Source organism: Lissotriton helveticus, chromosome 6 (genome assembly GCF_964261635.1).
Source record: "Lissotriton helveticus chromosome 6, aLisHel1.1, whole genome shotgun sequence".
Classification (NCBI taxonomy): domain Eukaryota; kingdom Metazoa; phylum Chordata; class Amphibia; order Caudata; family Salamandridae; genus Lissotriton; species Lissotriton helveticus.
Window position 1 is genome coordinate 154,116,618 of NC_136067.1, and position 20,033 is coordinate 154,136,650.

The 20,033-nt window shown below is 44.1% G+C and overlaps 1 protein-coding gene across 1 annotated transcript in view; it reads left to right on the forward strand.

Annotated features, from left to right (window-relative positions):
• Positions 1 to 20,033, forward strand: part of DNAH14 (dynein axonemal heavy chain 14) — a 1,144,348-nt gene that overhangs the window by 643,539 nt on the left and 480,776 nt on the right. The window contains exons 55-56 of the mRNA XM_078647362.1: positions 11,728 to 11,814; positions 12,994 to 13,191. Of these exons, the coding sequence (XP_078503488.1) occupies positions 11,728 to 11,814; positions 12,994 to 13,191 (285 nt within the window). The remainder of the gene's footprint in view (positions 1 to 11,727; positions 11,815 to 12,993; positions 13,192 to 20,033) is intronic.

Below are 20,033 nucleotides of genomic sequence, written 5' to 3' on the forward strand. Positions count from 1 at the left end.
ATCTACCAGGATCACAGGGCTGAAAGGTTGTACATTTGAAATAGTGAATATTCTACAGAAGGAGGCTGGCAAGGTGGTATCAGCTTACGGAATGCATGTTTCCACATCCTTGATGTTTTTAGGCCAAGTCAAAAACATGACATGTAGAAGACTAACGTGTGTTACATTTCAGGGTTAGTTCTTATTGGATCTGCTTAGCTCACACTGTTCATAACACATTCATCAGCAGTCACCATCTGCACAAGCATGATAAGGAGTCAGGATGGCAGGCTTTATTAGAGCAGGAGGTTTCCAAATAATGCTGCACAGTATACTGGTTTTGGAAATTTGATGAATATCAAGAATAGGCAAGGTCATCATAGCAACCCCACAAAGATGGAAATGTACTGTGGCAGTACCAGACACACAGTTGCAAAGACCATGCCCACCATGCAAGACCTCTGTGACATTCCAACCTCTACCTCACATTGTATGCGCCAGCATGATCTCTAATGCAACACTTTACATATTCCACATCATGGGGGCCCAAGAAGGACATGGTCTCAAAACAGAAACACAGGGTGTATATTCTGACTACCAGATAGTAGACATCTGAGCTGCTAGATTCAAGTGACCTTATACAGAGGCATGCTATTTAGTCACAGTCAGGGTCTGGGTGTGGACCTTTTGGGTAAGAGGTCAGTGATCTGTTATGACATCTATCAGACTAGCTTTGCAGGCTCTTGTGCAAGACCTGCCAGGAGGTCATGGTCAAGACAATAAGCCTCATTTTGAAATATAAACTCGTAAGTATCCAATCATTATCCCTTTGCAAAGATGCAATGTTCAAATACTAGCTATCTAAAATAGTTAGATAATCCAAGCCTGCCACATAACAAGAGACAAAGTGGTCACACGTCCTACAGACATTTGGTTGCTGGAAACACTCATAAATAGGTCGACTTCCCAATCAGGGACACCAAGCGCCCCTCATTAGAATACAGAATGGTACCGGGGATCCATTCTGATTGGTCAACTGTCTAGAGCCGGACCATGTGACAGATTGTCTGCTTTATACTTTGACACCAATTTCCCTTAATCACACGGTATATTAAAAGAGTGAGATAAGCAAAGTACCTATGATTATTGTCACTATATCTTGGGTGCATCGGATGTGGTAAATGCATATTAGATCCTGATCCAATATATGTTGGATATCAGAGCTGCACCTCCTCTTAGCTCCAATCAGTCTGCACATGTGTCTCTTGAGAGAAAAGGATATTGGAGCCCAATGTACAACCACCTTTTGTGATCTCAACCCCTACAGGTTGCAAAATCACAGGGTTTCTTGCCACTAAAAGAGTGTTGTGGAATGTACAAAACGTATTTTGCTTGTCGGAAAAGTCTCTCTGATCCAACAAAAGTGGCTCTGTGACTCATTCTGAATCACAATTAGGATGTTGCATTAAAGGGGCATCTACTTCTATGGGGCAATGATGTGTTTCATTGATTTGTGACTGCAATTGCAGTTGCAAATCACTGACCAGGCACTGACACCCTAGTTGCGGTGGTATCAAATTTGCATCAAACAGCCTCATGGAGGGAAGAACAATAGTCAAAGAAACTACTGCATGCTTCCCCCAATGTTTTCTGTCTTTTCAAATGGAAACTTTTTTTAAAGCAGTACCAGTCCTTTTAAAGGACCGGGGCTGCTTATAAAAAATAAATTCCCATTTGGGAATGCTAGTATGGAGTTGGAATTCTTTTGTCACTTGCAGGCCACCATGCCTGCAAATTGGTACCTTCTTAAATAATATTGCTTAGAGTGGTCTTTTGGGACCCTTTGTGAGGGGGCAATTTGCAATGCAACCATTTTGTACATAGTTCACCTCACAAATATCACAAACTACATCTATAGCGGTAAACCAGTCAGTGTGCAATTTGCACATCTTGTTTAGAAAGATTAGTACATCAGACTCCAGGTTCTTTAGCTTACTCAGGAAGTGTAGCATATGACAATGGAAACCAGAAAGACACCCATTTGCAAAACCCATAGCAGTAGGTCTGAACAGCTGTTAAACCAGTCAGCCTTAGGGCAGTCTTCCTGCAAATGTTTTGCCTCACTCCTCCTATGTTTGCTGAATTCATTTGTGTATGTCTTAGAACTCTGCATATCAAGTCAAGTCAAAAGGATAAATTTATTTAGATCTTAATCTTTAAACCAATACATCACACTTAATTGAGTTAAAATGTTTTCCAACGGCAGCAATTCATACAAATTTGTAAATAAAATCTCATTCCTTTTGTTTAGTTAATAAATATAAATGATCTTCCCCAAGATATGACATTTAAAACTGGGTGCACATATAATTGATAATTGATTTTTTTTTTTATCCTAATAAAAGTAATAAAACCAATTATCTCTAGACAAGATGACAAGATTCTGTTTAAAACTCTGTACCATCTTTATAAATTTTCTAAGTGCAATTGCAATATCAATACTTGGGAGTTCTGTAAGTAGCTCAAGTGCTTGTCTCCTAGTTCTTATATCATATTTTATAAAGATTGGACGCAGCCAAAGTTTACGTTGATCTAAGACATTTATACAATCCAACAAAACGTGCACGGTATCCCCTTTTGTCCCCAGCCTGCATTTACAATGTCCATTAAGGTCTAACTTTTTGTTTTTTGCTTCTTTATTTGGTATCCATGGGTTAATCCCAATGCGTAGCCTTAAGATCTCTTATCTAAACCACCGGTTTGGCAAGAGATCTAAGTATGGGAACCAGGTTTCTTTTGCCCATGCATTCATCATAAATGCCACTGATCTTTTCTTACCAAGATATTCCCTATCCATGCTTCTGGTAGCAGCTTGTCCATTAATTTTTAGATCATATTTTGAGCACTCTATTGTTAGGGAATCACGGCATATATCCACATTTATATTTTCTCAGGCCTGAATCATTTTCTTCCTACACATTTTTGCCCATTTTAAGTTACTGTGTTGTATTTCTTTCCGACACCAATGGGCAACTTTTTGGTCATTTTCAAGGCGTTTCCAAAATCTAAATACTGCACCTTGTGCGTGAACCCCCCAAGCTGTTGTCCCTATCTCTGTTCTTATGGCTTGCACCATTGCTGATGGGGGGAGGGATAAGAGATTTTTCAAGCATATTCAAGCATATTCCTTCCTCTAGGTCCCAGACTCCCTTACCGCTCAAATAAAGGATTTCTGCTCCATAGAGTACTTGTGGTGGTATCATTGCATTGAAAGCTTTTAATAATGGTCGATGAGATTTATCCCCATAGTCCCGGTTAAACATTTTTAGACCAGCAATTGAGGTTTGGGCCTTCGCTTTTTGGGCTTCAAGGTGTGTTTGCCAATTTAATCTTTTGTCAAACCACACCCCTAGATATCGATATTCATTTACAGTTTCTAATTTAAGATCCCCTAAAAACCAATTAAACTTGATCACTTTTTTCCCAAAACACAGGATTTTCGTCTTGTCTAGATTTACCTTTAAAAATAACTTTTTACAATATTCATTAAAAGAGTTCAATTTCCTTTGAAGGCCAATTTCTGTTTGATCTACAATTACGAGATCATCTGCGTATAACAGACACAGCACCTTTTTGCCATTCATTCTTGGGCTAGCACTACCCTTCACTTTAAGACATTCTGGTAATTCTGATAAAAATATGGAGAATAGCTGGGGGCCAGAACGCAGCCTTGTCTTAATCCATTTTCGATGGGAATTTTTGGCGTCAATAACCCCTCAGTATCCTTAATCACTTGAGCCCAGTTGTCCCGGTGCAATTCTTTTAATACCGTCAGCAGGTCTCGCGGGATATTTTTCTTTGTTAATATTTCCCAGAGACAGTCCCTATCCACAGAGTCGAATGCGGCTCGGAAATCCACGAAGCAGCAACAGAGTTTTCCATTCTGCTCCGTCGACTTCCTTGCCATTGCCCATAGTGCGAAGCAGTGATCTATCGTTGAATGTCCTTCTCTGAATCCTCCCTGTTCAATAGGTATTATTGAGTTCTCCTCAACCCAGTCATTTAGTCTATTTAAGACTAATTTTGAGAAGACCTTTTCCCCTATATCAAGGAGGTTTATCAGTCTATAATTTTGCGGGTCACCGGGGCTACCCTTTTTGTGGATAGGTCTAATTATTGCACCCTTCCAGTTTAATGGCACTTTTCCCTCTGTTAATATTAATTGAAAGAGGAGGGAAAATAACTTTGCCCACCATTTTCTTTGGGACTTAAGAATTATTGCTGGGAGATTATCCGGCCCTGCAGCCCTGGTTAGATTCAGCTTTTTAATTATTCCTTCAACCAGGTCTTCTGTAAAGTTTAGTTTAAATTCATCTGAAATTTCCTGCCAACCTAGGGACACTCTAGCTCCTTAAGTTAATCTGGCTTCATATAGTTCCCTTATGTATTTGTCCCAGGCTGCCTCACTTACTACGCAAATCATGTCTCCAGCTGGGGGAGACGATGCTGATTTTATCAATTTCCAAAATTGTCTCAAGTTCTTATCTTCAATTGATTCTAGCAGCTTACCCCAGCATTTCTCCTTATACTCCCTTTTTGCATAGAGGACCATTTTTTTAAACTCTACTTTCAGAGAAATAATATGTTTTTTCCTATCTTGGTTGAATTTTTTCTTTTGTTTTCTAGCTTCTGCCCTTATCTCCCTTTTTTATTTTGGCAGTCCGTTGAGAACCATTTCGGTCGGCTAAAGCGGTTTATTGTCCCTTTTCTTTTATCCTTTTTTAGTTCTATCCGTAGGCATTGGACTAATTGGGCTATTTTCTCCTCGTACCATTCCAAATTTTATCTCTCGTAATTTATTAATTCTGTCTTATGTTGGAACGATTTTAACTTTTCCAAATACTCTTCGGTTAATCTTGTTGTTGCCCGTTTTGGGTAGTCCATTTCTTGTTGGATCACCTTTTCCCTTGGTTCCATCCTTCCCCCTCTTAACCTCACGGCGAGCTGGTTATGGTCACTACCCTCACTGTGAAGTACTTTAAAATCCTGCACTAAGGGGAAGTTCCAAGCTGGCATAAAGACATATTCAATTGGAGAGTTTTGTAATCCTTTTTTAAAGGTCTTCTTTGCTGGGCAATCTGTTTTAAACCTGCTGTTTAAGCAAAAAAGGCCCTTTTCCCCCAAATAATTGACCAGTTCCCGGTCCAGCTTCGAAGGAACACATATTGGGAAGCTAGCATATCTTATTCCATATGTGTCCAATAATTCTGTATACCAGCAGTCGGCCTTCATTGGATGTAACTTATGGTTAAAATCCCCTAAAATTATCAATATGTCTGAGTTATACATTTCATGAATATCATCTATATCCTGTTTGAAGTTCTTCATCTCAATTACATATTCACCCACATTTTCCCACTGCATGTATACATTTATAACAATTAACTTTTCACATGTATTATCCAGGGAAAGATGATTTAGCCTGCAAACCAATAACCACTTACACTTTACTTTTAGCAATGTTACATTTCTTAATATTCTCGTCGAGATAAGTGTCATTATTCCCCCCGAGGGGCGACCAAATCTTTGCCTCGTCGCCAGTCGATTTAACTGGTAGTAGCCCTCGAAAATTGGGGTTTCGCCGCATGCCCATGTCTCTTGTAGGCAGGCAATTTCTACTTCATTTACACGGTTCTTTATAAGTTCTTTTTTTAGATCATTGCCTAACCCATTTACATTCCACGTTAAGAGACTTAGGACAGGCGGCGCCCCTTTCTCCTATTCTATCTCGCTTAGACCACCAGCTACCCCACTTCCATCTGGATCGCATTCAATTGAATCACCTAGATAACTGCATTGGCTCCAGTTACCCCACCAATCCTCTTTCACAGAATTATTTATCACTACCTTCAGTCGGCTGACCCCTTCCTCGTTACCCTTGTGTAGTCTCACCTGTCTCTTCCTTAGACCTGGATGGCAGTTTAGGAAGTTCCTTCCTTGTAGTGCATTGCCCCTTAGATCTTTTCCAGTAATCACCCTTACTCCCTCTTGGAGAATCTCGCTGGCTGCTCCCATAATTGCCCTTTTTACCAGGTCTGAGTATAATAATACTTTTGTTATTTCCCTACCTGGCGTGCTATCTATGAAGCCCACCTGTCTTAGATCTTTTGTGTCAATCCCACTCAGGCTTGTACATTTAGAGAAAATCATCAGAATTTGTAATCTATTTAAGGGTTTTATTTTTCTTGATTTCTTACCCCTTAGGCCTTCTTCAGCTGGTTCTAAGTAGACCCATTTATTGTTCCCCTGCTCATATCCTTTCTCTGGGGGCGCTATGATTATCTGTCTTGACTCTTTCCTCTCTATTGATCTCATTTCTGACTCTTGGATTACCTCCAAAATATGATTCTTCTGGCGGGGTCTGCATTTTGCTTTTTAATGATGGGGTTATTCCCTGCTTTATGGGTTTATTCTTTTGTACTCTCTCTTTTAGGTCCTTGCTGTTCTGACCCTTCTTTTGTGTGTTTTGTGCCTTCCTTATGTCTTCTATTGCCAAGGGTCTGGATGGAACAAAGGACCGAGCCATAGCATTTAGTGTACCTCCAGATTCCTTTTTCTTCTTCTTTTCCTTTGCCGCTACCTGTGGGGCATGTTTTTTGCCTGCCCTACCCTTGGTGCGGCCTCTTACATGTTCACACCTCCTTCTTACCAGCATTGGACGCCTAGATATATACACATCATCTGAAGGCTCTACCAATTCACTTCCTAAACTTTGATCGCTAATATTGGCAGTTCCTGCTGGTCTTAACAAGTTAGACATTTGTCCTTTAATTCCCGTCAGCTCAGCTTCTATCTTCTTTAGGAATTGCTTTTGAGCATTCAAGACCCCATTGTTCAGTAGTGATCCTTCAAGAATTCCCTGCAGTGTTTTCTGTAGCATTAGCAGTAGGTCCATCATTGAAGTAGTAGGGGCTGCTGAAAGCTCAGGATCTTGTAAGGTGTTTCTCTCTGGGTTTACTTGGCTTACGGTTCTTCCAGGGTTCTGCCGGTTTGAGTTGTTTCTCCTTTCTTGACTCAATATCACTTGGTTGGAGGTTGCCCCCTAAACAAAGCCAGTCTCGAGGCTGTCTCTTCTCGCATGCTCTTCATTCCCCGATGTTTGGAGGGAAAACAGTTTTGGGGATGAAGAGAGCCGTGATTCCATCAATATTGAGTTCTGGCTGTGGACTGATAAATTTATTAACAGAGGGTCCTCTAGCTCATCTTCCTGTTCTTTTTCTAGTGCTCCCTCCTTGCTTTGGTCCACTTGAAACACGTCTTCAGTTTCTCTATTTGTTGTCTCGGGCGGGACTCCTCTTCAGAGTCCACATTAATTGCAATTGGGTTTTGGGCTTTATAATGTTTACCTAGAAAGTCCTTTACTGGGTTAATGGGCGCAGTGATCTTTTTTTTAGTAGATGTTAAAGTGCACCCCTTTTTCCTTGCGGGGCTTTTTTTGCTCCTTTTTTGCATTTCCCTTTCTTACGTCTCCCTTCGGAAGTGTTCCCATGGGAAATCAGACTCTCTTGGCTCACTTCCCATGACCTTGATCCTGCCGGTACCTCACTCGTCTCCAGGCTATTATCATGCGTTTCCTTCCGTGCTTTTTGTCTAAGTTTGGGGCCCATATCCTTTTTTGGGATTATACTAAGGGGGTTATTAGCTTTATACTTTCTGGGCTCCCTGGATTATTCTTGCTTTCCAATATGAGTGAGTGATACCCAGCTAGTACTTAAATGCTCCAACTTTAAGCACACACTTCTCCACACACCTACTCACTTACCTCTGTTGTGCGCTTCCGCCAGCCTGCCTTACCGAGGGTTGAATGATGTTCTCTTTTCTCCTCTGGCTGTCTTTCCGACTTTTCCCCCTGAACGGGGGTGTCCTGATGTTCTTTGGGGGGGCTAGGTTAGATATTAGCCGTTCAATTTACTATTTGGTGCTCACCCAAAATCGGCTGCTCCCTTCCGGCTGCCCCCCTCGGGCTTGTTAGGGCACTCGGGCACTCGGGTTCCTGCTCACGACGCCCCCTTGGGGTCGCGTCAAGCCGTGATGCACACCCCTCTCAGTCTCCCTGTATTTTTAACTTTTACTTTTCAGCCTCAACCTGGGGCACTTGGGGGCTTTAACAGGCGGCGCGGTCTTTATACCGGCGGGAGGCGCGGGGGTGTGAGTGTGGGTTGAATCCACTCACCCACCGCTTCTTCGTGCCTTTCCCAGCTTCGCCGCACGAGCGGCTCGTGCAAACCTTAATAGGCTTTTCCTTCGATCTTCCTTCGCAAACCGTGCAAGTTGTACAATCCGGCGTCTGGCGTTTAACGCGTTAGACGCTCCCTTCCCGGGTCGGCCTGGTCAGCGCTGTTTGTTTGTCAGCGCGCGTCCTCCGCGTCCTCCACAAGCAGCGTTCCACTATCTGGGCTGCGTACGGCTCCGAGCGGCTCCGGGCGTCACTCCTCGCGCCTCCGAGAATCCTGCGCGATTCTACTCGGCAAGGCTTAACAGGGCAAGGCGAGGCTACATCGAGAGGTAAGACCTCTGCATATGTTTCCACTGCCAACCTGTGATATATTGCTTGTGCTCTGCACTTTCCAAATTGTGAAATTGTCTTACAACCAATTGCCATATTTAATTTACTTGTAAGTCCCTAGTAAAGTGGAACTACATGTACCCAGGGCCTGTAAATTAAATGCTAGTAGTGGGCCTACATCAATCATTGTGCCACCCATATAAGCAGACCATTAAACATATCTCAGGCCTGCCAATGTAGCCAGGTATTTGCAGCTGTAAACCTCCATTTTGACCTGGCCAAATAAACCTTTTGCCAAGTGCAATCCTTCCTTTTTAATACACCAATATCACCCCTAGGATAGGCCCTAATCAGCCCATAGGGGAGGGTGCAGTGTTATGAAAGTTGGACACATACCTTAAACATTTACGTGCCCTGGCAGTTAAAGACTCTTAAGTTAGTTTTTAACTATTGCAAGGCCAAGCTGGGTTACCTTATTGCATTGGAAGCAGGTAAGTAAGTCAAGTTTGGGCTCTTGTAATTTAAAAGCGTCTTTAATGGTAAATTTAGATTTTAAGTCACAATTCTGAAAATGTCACTTTTAGAAAGTTGATGAGTCATTATTGAGCGACTACACTCCTTCCCTTTAATCATTGCACTTATAATCCAACTCACTGAATGAAATGCGTGCGAGCGGCAGGGAAAAGCAACAAGAGTTTTTGTGATGAGAAAGTGAAGTGAGGTCTTGCTGCCGGTTTGTGGCGCTGAGAAGGTAAATGGGAGATAAGGGTGGCTCGGAGTTTTGGGGAAATTGTTCAGTTGGTAGGGAGTTGTGATTTACTGTTGAAAAGGATCTGAGCATGGAGGGTGTTTCATTTTTCAGTGTTAATTTCAGATGTTTTTTAGTTCTGTTTGGGTGAGGGTGGAGCTAGATTAATGAGTGAGGTTTTTGCACAATAGTAATGTTTGAGCAGCTAGTTGAATTGTTTCTTCGTTTTATTTTAAGTTAACCCCTGACGAAGAATTGTAAAGATTCGAAATGCATTGGGAGCACGCTGACGTTATAAGACCACTTTCAGAACATGTTGGACCACACGTGCCTTAGTTAAAGCCTGGATTGGCAACATTTGGCACCTGAAAATGTTGAATAAAGGATTCAAAGCACAAACATGCTTTCACCGTAGTGGTGAAATATTAAGAATGACGCATGACATAAGATTTTGGATTAACATTGATAAATAGATAAAAATGATGTAACTTTGGAGGAAGTGTTTCATTCAGGAAGGATTTCCTTTTCTGCAGTGTGACAGTTGGGTGCAGGAGAAACGTGCCCTTTTGGAGTACTTTCAGAAAGTTGGCATTTTTTAGGCATAACCATTTGGTGCCTGTATCCTGGGTCACATGACTAGATGTAGTTGGCAGTTGGTCTTTGTGTATTACTTCCAGACAGTGAGACAAAGGCGGAATAGTTCTTGGCAGTGTAGGCCATCTCTGACTTGATAGGGGGCTGAGCTGTCTCCTACCACTTTTGAACATCACAAAAACTCTGCCTCTGTACACTCTAACACTGGATTTCCGACTAGTCTTTTGTGCCCCTAGCAAGCTGGTGCCAGGGCAGGAAGACAGGAAATCCCAGTCACTTCTGTGGGGGAGGACTCTAGAAGCTTATCCCACTTCAAAGCGGGCACCAGGTATAAAACGTGGACCTTCAGATCCAATATTTCAGTATACTCAGGAGAAGGACTGCTGTGCTCCTCTGAGCAAGAACTGCTCGTCTGCCCTGCTACTATGCTGCCTGAGTGAGAAGGACTGGACCTGGACCTGCACCTTGAACCCAGGACCACCAAAGTGACTCCAAATTGGTTGGCCTCCTGATCAGAGCCTCAGGGACAGAAAAGGCTCCAACCATCGTGAACCCTGCACCTGCATGCTATGTGCTGCGAGTCCTAACCCCAAAGTTGTGCTCTTCCAGTCCTGGACCATATGAAGGGGGGCTAAATGTGCCCTGCCGGCCCAGCTGTGGTCTTCATCAGAACCAACTCAGCGCAACGCGATGCACCTTTGATGCAGGACTTGATATCGCAGGCTCGTAGCTCATTGAAACCCCTGCTGTGTAATGAGTTTTCGATGTTGGACCTCGCATTGCAGCCTCACAGCTCACTGCATCTACCTACATATGACGCCTCGCCAATGCAAGATCTATTAATATCTTTACAACTGCGGAGTCTCCGCATATAAAAGGATAGGACAGTCCTATAATTTTATGTGTGGAGACTGCACACTTGTAAAATACCTTTGTGATTAGCAAACAATCATAAACTTACACAAAAGAGTAAGTTTACTTTTGTGGTTCAGGCACCAAGTGTCCCCAGAGGGCACAGCCCCCCACAGGTGGGCAGACACCTAGGTTGGCAAGTGTAGCGCTTGGGGAGGTGGTGGTTCCAGTTAGCTTATGGGTGAGAGCAGAGGTTGCCCTGCTCTCCCTGGGGTATAGAGAGATGGTGCCAAAAGCTCACATGCCTTCCAATACTTACAAGTGTAGGCAGTGGGTCACCATCAATGGGCAAAGGGTGGAGGATCTGAGAGACACAGGGGACAGTATGACTACATTCCACCAATTCATAATCGCAGACAACCATGAGAATCTCTTTGCAATGGCTTTGGTTCCTTTTGAGGTGGGGGGTCTCAAGGTCTCCAAAAGTAGCTGTGAGCCTGGCCATGCCTGTCTGTTGGGCAACAACCTAGATCATACTGTCTGGAAGGAAGTGGAGCTTAACATAAAATAATGTTGCCTGCAGCCCATAGTTATAATTTGCAATTCAAGGAGTTGACTGTAGAAGATGATCAGTCTTAGGTGTTTGACCAACCAAAGTTTGTAGAAGTTTTGTGTTTTTAGGGGTGTGGATCAAAAGATTCTCAGTTTAGCCCAATGTGTTCAGTAAAACAAGCAAAAGGGGCATGACATCCTGAAGCCTAGGAATCCCTCCACAGGTCTCAGAAATGGAAGAAGGACATTCCAGTGGGTAGGTTCCAGTACATCAAAACACCTAAAATGGGTGATAGTTATTGGCTCTTTGGATATAAAGGATTGCAAATGGATCTATGTGTTTTCACTGTTCATGTCTCCTTCAGAACAGATCTTAAATGAATTATACATGCTTATAGACCTAACAAATAATCCTTAGTCATTTTTGTATTAACAGACCCCACATGTGTTTTTTAACGAAGCTGTTCAACATATTACACGTGCTGCAAGAGTTTTCAAACAACCAGGCGGTCATATGATGTTGGTAAGAGAACCCATTACGCTGAATGGTTTAGACTAATTTATAGCATGATTGGATTCTAAAGTTCAGCACTTGTCGCAAGTTTTATTTGACTCAATCATTGACAAAATATGTATATAATATGTAAATCTGACCCTGCCGCATCACCAAAAACATCCATCTCTGGACCTCAGATCCTGGAATAGCAGATATAATCTATTGTTCATGTACTATAGCTCATTTTCTGGAATTGAAATATATACTTAAACAATCTATTTTGTTCAAGGAGTATCAAAGTGTCATGGTCCATCAATGTTCATGAAAGACAGTGTGTGGTACAAACACCTACTTTTAAAGATGAACCACTAACCCATTTTTTGTGTTCTGTGGAACTCACTACCTTTAGGCACCTAGACATGTTTGACCTCAAATTTTGAGAAATGAAAACCTGATGGTCGGAGATTATCTAAGATAAATTGTGTGATAAATGTGTGACCACCTTTGTGACATATTGCAGTATTACAAACTTAAACTCTCACATTTCAAAGAATTTATCTCAGTAAACTAGAATTGGTTAGACGATCATAGTTGTATTTCTATACCCTTTACACTCTTAATAGGATCACATTTGCTGGTCTAGAGGCAATCTCATGCTGTATAGTATTCATTAACATGGTGTTTTGCACTGTGTTATATTGTTGCATATCATTGCATTGGATACCATAGTTCCGTTAGTGTGGGGTGATGTAGTAACTTTAGAAGTGCGTTTTGTGAATTACAATGTGAGCGGGTGTATATTGTATTAGCATTTCCCTACCAAAATCCTCTGGGCATTTCCCTTAATCTCATCCATTTTTGAGTGATTATTACCCATTTTCCCACCATTCGCATTTACTACAAAGTATTATTCTTATGTGTGCGGAAATCTTTACATAGAAAAGATAGCTAGGCTGAGGTCGCCAGCCCAAGTTTGTCAATTGCATTTTGTAGTACATGAGTAGTTCTACTGAGGTACTAATTTACATACTACAAGCTGTAGCTTGTGAATCGGGCCTAGGGTTTCTGTCTTACATATGGATGCGGGTAAGGTAGTTACACAGTTGGGCATTAGTGTTTTTTCTTAAACATCTCTGTTTTTTCTGAGTTCACTCTTTACTTAATTCATTTTATTTATAATGTATGCAAATTATGTTCTCATTTTAGGTTGGGTTGGATGGTACTGGAAAAGTAACCAGTGCCACCATGGCTTGCTACATTTCTGGCTGCAGTCTTTACAGACTGGCTATCACACGGAATTATAGCCACATGGACTTCAGAGAGGACTTAAAGAAAGTTTACAAGCAAACCGGACTCCGGGGTCAAAGTACTGTATTTCTCATAACAGATTCAGACATAGTAAAGGTAATCCATGCCCTCACAAATATAAATTATATTATGTGATACTTAAAATGATGTTCTTCTCTTATACCCCATGCATCCTTCAATGCCCTGGTATCCAAATGGGACTTAAACAACGTATGCATGAGTTGCTCCCAGGGATAAACAAAGATGTACAGATACCAATTTATGCCCAAAATGAAATTCACAGTACTCTGTTCCTCTGTATCATACATATGGACTAGGGCACTTTGCCTATTTTCTAAACATAGGTATCAGCTTCTTTGTATTTTTTGTTTCCGTGTCAATGGCTCCTTATAATTACTCTACCACAAAGCTGTTAGTAGGTTTATTGTATGTGGTTTTTGGGCCAGGCAGCTACAAATGCTTCATCTGGGACAATTAGGTCTTCTAGGACGTATATTACTCTTAAAGTACACAGAAGTTCAGTGCAAAGATAAAGAGCAAATTAACAAAGGAGGGAGTGACGAGGTAATGCTCAAGAAGCATAAGAGGTGGATACGACCTCCTGAAGTCAATGTCAAAAAAACCAAGGGATCCACCCTTATGAAAAAGTACAGAAGTGTTCCTCCAGACTATGTGTGTCTCCTATAATGGTGGGAAGCACACAGCTTTGTTTAAATACCCCTCGCCCACCAAAAGGGCCCTTCGTGGCATGCTTCATCATTGGAGTTTTCCTGCCCCGCTACGGGACGGGGCGTGCTGCGACCTACGACTACACGGGAGCACTGTGGGATCAATTGGGAATAATTATAACCCTATCCAGCAATATACCTATTGGGGTATAGTATATTGTGCATGTATAGTGTTATGTGCACCACTAAGTATTGAATATATGTAAATACACTTTTGAGTAATATATATAATTTTTGTCATTTTGAGTGTAGAAGGGATCTCCTCAAGGTCCTGATGAGAAGCCAGGGGAGGGCTTTGAAACATGTCGACACAGGAGAGACTACCCATTGAAGCATAGTATCGCCATCTCATTCCCCATTTTTTAACGATACTAGCTCAAAGGAACATAAAAGTTTATTTTTCCAGCCGAGCCAGGTATTTTTCAACTTGTCACTATTTTCACTCACTTTTGACCCTTCCACTCACACTCCTACACCACACATAGTATTGTTTTCAAAATCAGTGCTCCCGCGTAGTCGTAGGTCGCAGCACGCCCCGTCCTGCAGCGGGGTGGTGCCAGGAATCATGTGGGTATCATTTCTTTGGAGAAGAGGTCAAGCAAAAAGCACAGGGTCATACTAAAACCCTCCAGAGTCAATTGGTGGATAGATGTTTAGAGAGAAAAACACCTTCCAAAATGGCCGCGAGGTTGTCCCCAGTGTCTATGCAATAGTGTGGAAGTGTTCTAAAATCTCGTGAGCCTCGAGATTTCGAGTTCTGAACATGTGCATTCTACTGCGCACTTCAATTTGTATTTGAGTAGGAGAAGTTCTTTTTGTGAGGCGCTCCGCTGAAAGTTATTTATTTAGAAGAAGAGCATGTCCGAAGTATTCCCTGATAGTTTACTGACTATTCGGCGATGACCACGAGCTTCATTTTGTCTTGCAGCCCATCTTTCACAAAACTCATTTACCGTCATAGTGGGTATAGAGAAGACTTGAGAATCCTCCTGAGCTATCACAAAGAGCCCTCGCCTGATCCGTTTCCGTTCCAGAGAGATAGTTTGACTTTCCACAGTTGCTGTCTTCACTGCAGCGCTCCAAGAAGCTTACCTTCGAGCGCCAGTCTCCTGAAGATAAGTGAGAGAGTCTAGTAGTTGTTGAGCTACAGAGTTCAAGTAAGCCGAATAATTTTATTATCTTTGCCTCAAGTGGATAGAGCGCCTTTGACTGAATTTACCAACCGCAGCGCTTAGCTCCAGCTTCTATTCCCTTCCTCCCTAGCGTACTTTCCTTATCTGACCTTCCACATTCTTTCCTTCCCTTATACCTTTTGCGCGTACCTTACCCTAGAAGCAGAACATTAAGGAAATCTCCAGAAGCGACCAAATATGGCAAACTGGGAAGTAACAGTACTGAGAAACATTGACTTGATCAAGAGTACATAACATTCCACAAACGAGTTATACTTCATAATTAACTGCAAACTCCTTGAACAATTGATACAGAATGATACATCTTAAAACATATTAGGTAGGAATAAGTAAATGTTTTGTTAGTTTAAATAAGCATTGAAAGGGTAGAGAAGATAATTATGATTTGTGTTCCCTGTGTGTATTAGGTCTCAGCAGCTCCAGAACACTAATTGCTGATAGACCACATTTAAAAAAGAAGAGGAGCAAATACTCACGCAGAATCTGGTAGGGGGAGGAAGAAAGTATAATTGAGAGAAGTTAGAGTGGGAAATGTAAACTTGGAGTTGTATTTAAGTTTTCTCTCCATCTGTGCATTAGGAACCCTATCAACTGCCTAGTCGGGTAGAAGAAAAAGGAGTCCAGGTCCAGCTCGAGTGTCTCTTCTCTGTCCCACTCCCCTTTCCCCTTGCCTGGAGCAGCTGCATTTACGCAGTGTGTTCTGGGTGGTGGGTATTAGGAAATAGCAGCGCTGCCTCCGTGGAGAATCTGGAGCTTGACAGGCTGGAAGACCCCAGTGATGAAGCATGCCATCAAGGACCCTTTTGGTGGGTAAGGGGTATTTAAACAAAGCTCTGTGCTTCCCACCATTGTAGGAGAAACACGTGGTCTGGTGGAACACTTCAGTGCTTTTTCATAAAAGTGGATCCCTTTGTTTTTTGACAAAGATAAAGGAGCACCAGGAAGTTGAAGTGCTCCTGCTTACTGGGAATACTCTGGCCATGACTCTGGCCATGATGCACTCTGGAGAAACAGGTGTATTCAAACTTCAAATATCTGCAATAGTGAAGGGATATACTTTAGCAGTACCTCTGTGTAACCAAATATCTGCATTTATATATGGAACTTGTGATTTCTGAAATTAAACATAGAAAGAATGAGTTCTCTAAATGAACATTCACTAACACTTCTCCCTGTGAATAGAATAACACCTCAAGCTTTGTTGCTATGCCATCTCTTTGAAAGATGACTTATAATTTCTATTTGACCTAATTAGTCCTGTAAAGTAACTAACAAACATTATATATTCTGCTGTTCCCTATTTTATCAACTCATGTGAGCGTACTAGACCTCTAATACTTTATACTTGACTGTTATTTATAGTTCCAGCAGCATATTCCTGGCTTAATATTAGTAGAAATTGCTGTTCCGTCGCAGATTAACCCTCAAGTAAATGCAACAACCCATAATCTTACTAGCGTTCATACATCAGAGACACAACTTTCAGGAATACTTCTCTGTATTCCCAAAATATCCATCCAGGCCTGTTGGCACTAACAGATATAATATCTGTGGCAGTCTTTGTGGCAAGATTTGAGTTGGTTGGTACAGGACAACAATTTGTTGAAGGTTCATATTGCTGTGCCTGAAAGTCAAACTCAGCTAATTAACAGGCTAGGATGCTCTCAAAGAGGAGATGAATGTGGTTGGCTGAAAGATCCTGCACAAATATATCTTGTAGAGCTTATGGTGATCAGACTGGCCTAGACAGTATTTCCTGTAAGTAGAACAGGCCTTGATGCTGATGGACACTACCATATGAAAACTAGTGCGAAGGAGCAGTTTCTGTCAGCACAGCAAGAGAGCATTGCTGTGCCCATACTGAAAGCCACTGAAATTCATGCTTCAAACTTGACAAGAAAGAGCAAAATGTAGACAGATGCTCTATGCCAGTTTTTAATGATGTTGCCCAAATTGGATCTTCTTCCATGTGTAGTTCTTAATGCTTTGAGATATGCGGTTGTCCACAGGTGAGCCTTTCAAAGTGAGCCAGATTATTAAGCACTCCTGTGTCTGCGGTCAAAGTTCTTGAGGAAGAGGTCTCTGGGAAATGAGACGTTGGGCTAATGCAGGGTTTTCCAAAGTGGGTTCTGTAGGGCCAGATCCATGCCAGATTTTTTGCATATCCCCATTTAGATAAATGTAGTTATCTTAAAATCTGGCATGGATATGACCCTCCAGGACCGACTGTGGAGAACCCTGGAGTAATGGATGTGTTTCCGCCAATTATAATTAAGCACATGAGATCTAAGAAGTTCAAGAGTTCTTCAACAGCCATTGTACTGATGGTCGTAAATGGGTTGAGAAGTCTTTGACTTCTGGGTGGCAATTTCAGCTGAAACAGGTATTTGAAATGCTTTCCTCTTTCTATCAAAGGAGAGGGACAATTGCTTCATCCGGACATGAGCAAGATTCAGCTGTATGCTGTGCTTGTGAGAGATTCAGATTTGCAGCCAAAACTTTTAGAAGCGGTAGTGAGAGCAAAATGTATGTGTACTGTGTGCCAACAAGTGGTTTAGGTACTGTCTGAACAACAATATGTAGACACATTGTGACAATCATTGGAAATGGCTAAGGAAGATGTCAGATCTTCGATAGCCCTGCAAGGTTAAGAAAGATGATACTTCATCTCACTCACTGAAATCTCTTGGAGGTCCGAATAACAAAACACTAGAAGAGAAATCCAGGGGAAAGAGGAACAGGAAGAGGAAAGCTGATTTGTGGTACCCTCATTCGGCAGGGATTGTCTCCTTCTGAGTTGTACTGCTTTTAAACAGGAAGAAAAAGAGTACCCTGTTAGCCGCTGACCTATAAGGAACTCCTAAGTCAAGTTATTTGAGGCTGCGCTGACAAGGGTCTCTCATAGAGCTCCTGTCTTGGCACCATCTCTCTGCTCTTGGAGAGCAGAGAGCGTGACTTCAGGTGGTTGAGGATCTTTCAGGGTGAGGGTGGCAGGACACCAGGTATAGATTTTATCAAATATTAACATAACATAATATGTAAAGTGCATGTTAGCCCCCAAAGAGTCATCTTGGCCAGAGTAACAGATGTATCTGAAAGAGACACGTTAGTATTAGATTCCTTACCTTAGAATATCCCCAGGCGTCAGACTGGATCCGGAAACTTTTGCGTAGCAGTACCCTTGCGCGTCGGTAGGCGTCGTCTGTGGCTCAGCGTCCGTCGTCGGCGTCGTGGGCGTCGTGATGTCGTCGTCGGAGTACCTAGACGCCGCCTCCGCGTGCTGACGTCAGTTCTTCTTTTTTGATCGCTTTTGATCGTTTTTCAAAGTCTTTCGACTCCGACGGTGCCGTAGGGATGCCCGGATTTAAGCACTGCGAGGATTGCGACCGCCTGATGTCGGTCACGGATCCTCACCGCCGGTGTTTAACTTGTCTCGGCGTCGACCACGACGACAAGGCCTGCTCCGACTGCCGGGCCCTCTCTTCGAAAGCCAGGCGGGAGCGGTCCCGCAGGCGACTCGAACTCCAGCAGTCGGTCCCGCTCCGCGAGAGGTCTCGGTCCCATGGGAGGTCGAGGGACAGGTCGCGGGCTCGTAGCCACCACAGCTCCAAGAGTAGGCCGCACTCCTCCAGGTCGAAGTCGTTGTCAGATAAGAGGCACAAGAAGTCGAAGCGGCGTCATCGCTCTTCGGACTCCCGCCGACGCGCGCGCGATGCGGCCGGGGGTTCGGGTGACACCACCCACGCGGCTCCGACGGAGTCGCAGGCGCCGCGTCCAGCCCCATACCCTACGGTCCCTGAGCTTAACTCGACGCCGGAGGAGATTGAGCGCTTCCTTGTGGCCATGAGGAAACTCTCTCCTCCGACGGGCTCCGCGGCGCCTTCGGGCCCAGCGGACCCGTCCGGGACCCCTAGCGGGTTGGGGGGATCGGCCCGATGTCATCGGGTGCTACGGCCCCGACGCCGCCGACGCCTTCGGGCCCGGCGCCGCAGGTTCCCGTTATCCCGACGCCGCCGGCGCCTTCGGGCCCGGCGCCGAGGGGTTCAGTTGTTCCGGCGCCGCCGGCGCCTTCGGGCCCGGCGCAGCAGGACGTCGCTGGACCTCCTTCGGGATTTGGTTCGTCGACGGTGGACCCTCAGGTGTCGCCTCCGGCGCCGTCCTTGGGCGGCACCGTCCCCGGTCCCACCCTCGTTCCTGTTCCGGCACCGGGACGGCCACGATGGGCGCTGCTCCAGACGTCGTTTGGGGAGTTTCACTTCTATGAACAGGCCCCATTGGTTGAGGACCCTGAGTTTCAGGAGATGGGTGCTGAGGAGGACTGGGAGGGGTCTGAGGACCCTCTGACCAGAGAGTGTCAGTCTCATGAGGACTGGACAGGAGACCTTGGGGAGGCCAGTGGCCTGGACACCTCTCCAGACACTGGTTTTGTCTCCCCTCCAACCGTGGCTTCGGAGGAGGGGGCAACCTACAGTGTGGTGCTGATGAGGGCTGCCAAGGCCTTGGGCCTTGAGCTCCCCGTCGTGGCCGTGAGGACTAATCTCCTCACTGAGGTCCTTAAACCGCAGTCAAGCTCGGCCGAGCCTCTGCTGCCCTTTAATGAGGCCTTGACCGACGGTCTTCTGGGCACTTGGTCCAAGCCTGCTACGGGTTCGCCCGTAGATAGGAACGTGGCCAGACGCCACTGCCCAGCCCCGGGCGACCCATGTTTCCTGTCCACCCACCCCACCCCCGAGAGCCCGGTCATCCAGGCCTCCAATTCCCAGACCGCGTTCCCGTCGGCCCCGCCGGACAGGGAATCCAAGAGGTATGAACAGTATGGGAAAAAGATCTTCTCATCCCTTAGTCTGGGTCTGCAGTCTTCCAACACCGCCTGCCTCTTGGGCCGTTACACCCACTGTGTGTGGGATAAGGTCGCGGAAGTGCTGCCAGAGTGTCCGTTGGAGGTACGGGCCAAACTCGGCCAAGCCCTTGTGGAGGGCCGGGATGCAGCAAAATATTCCATCAGGTGTGGGCTGGA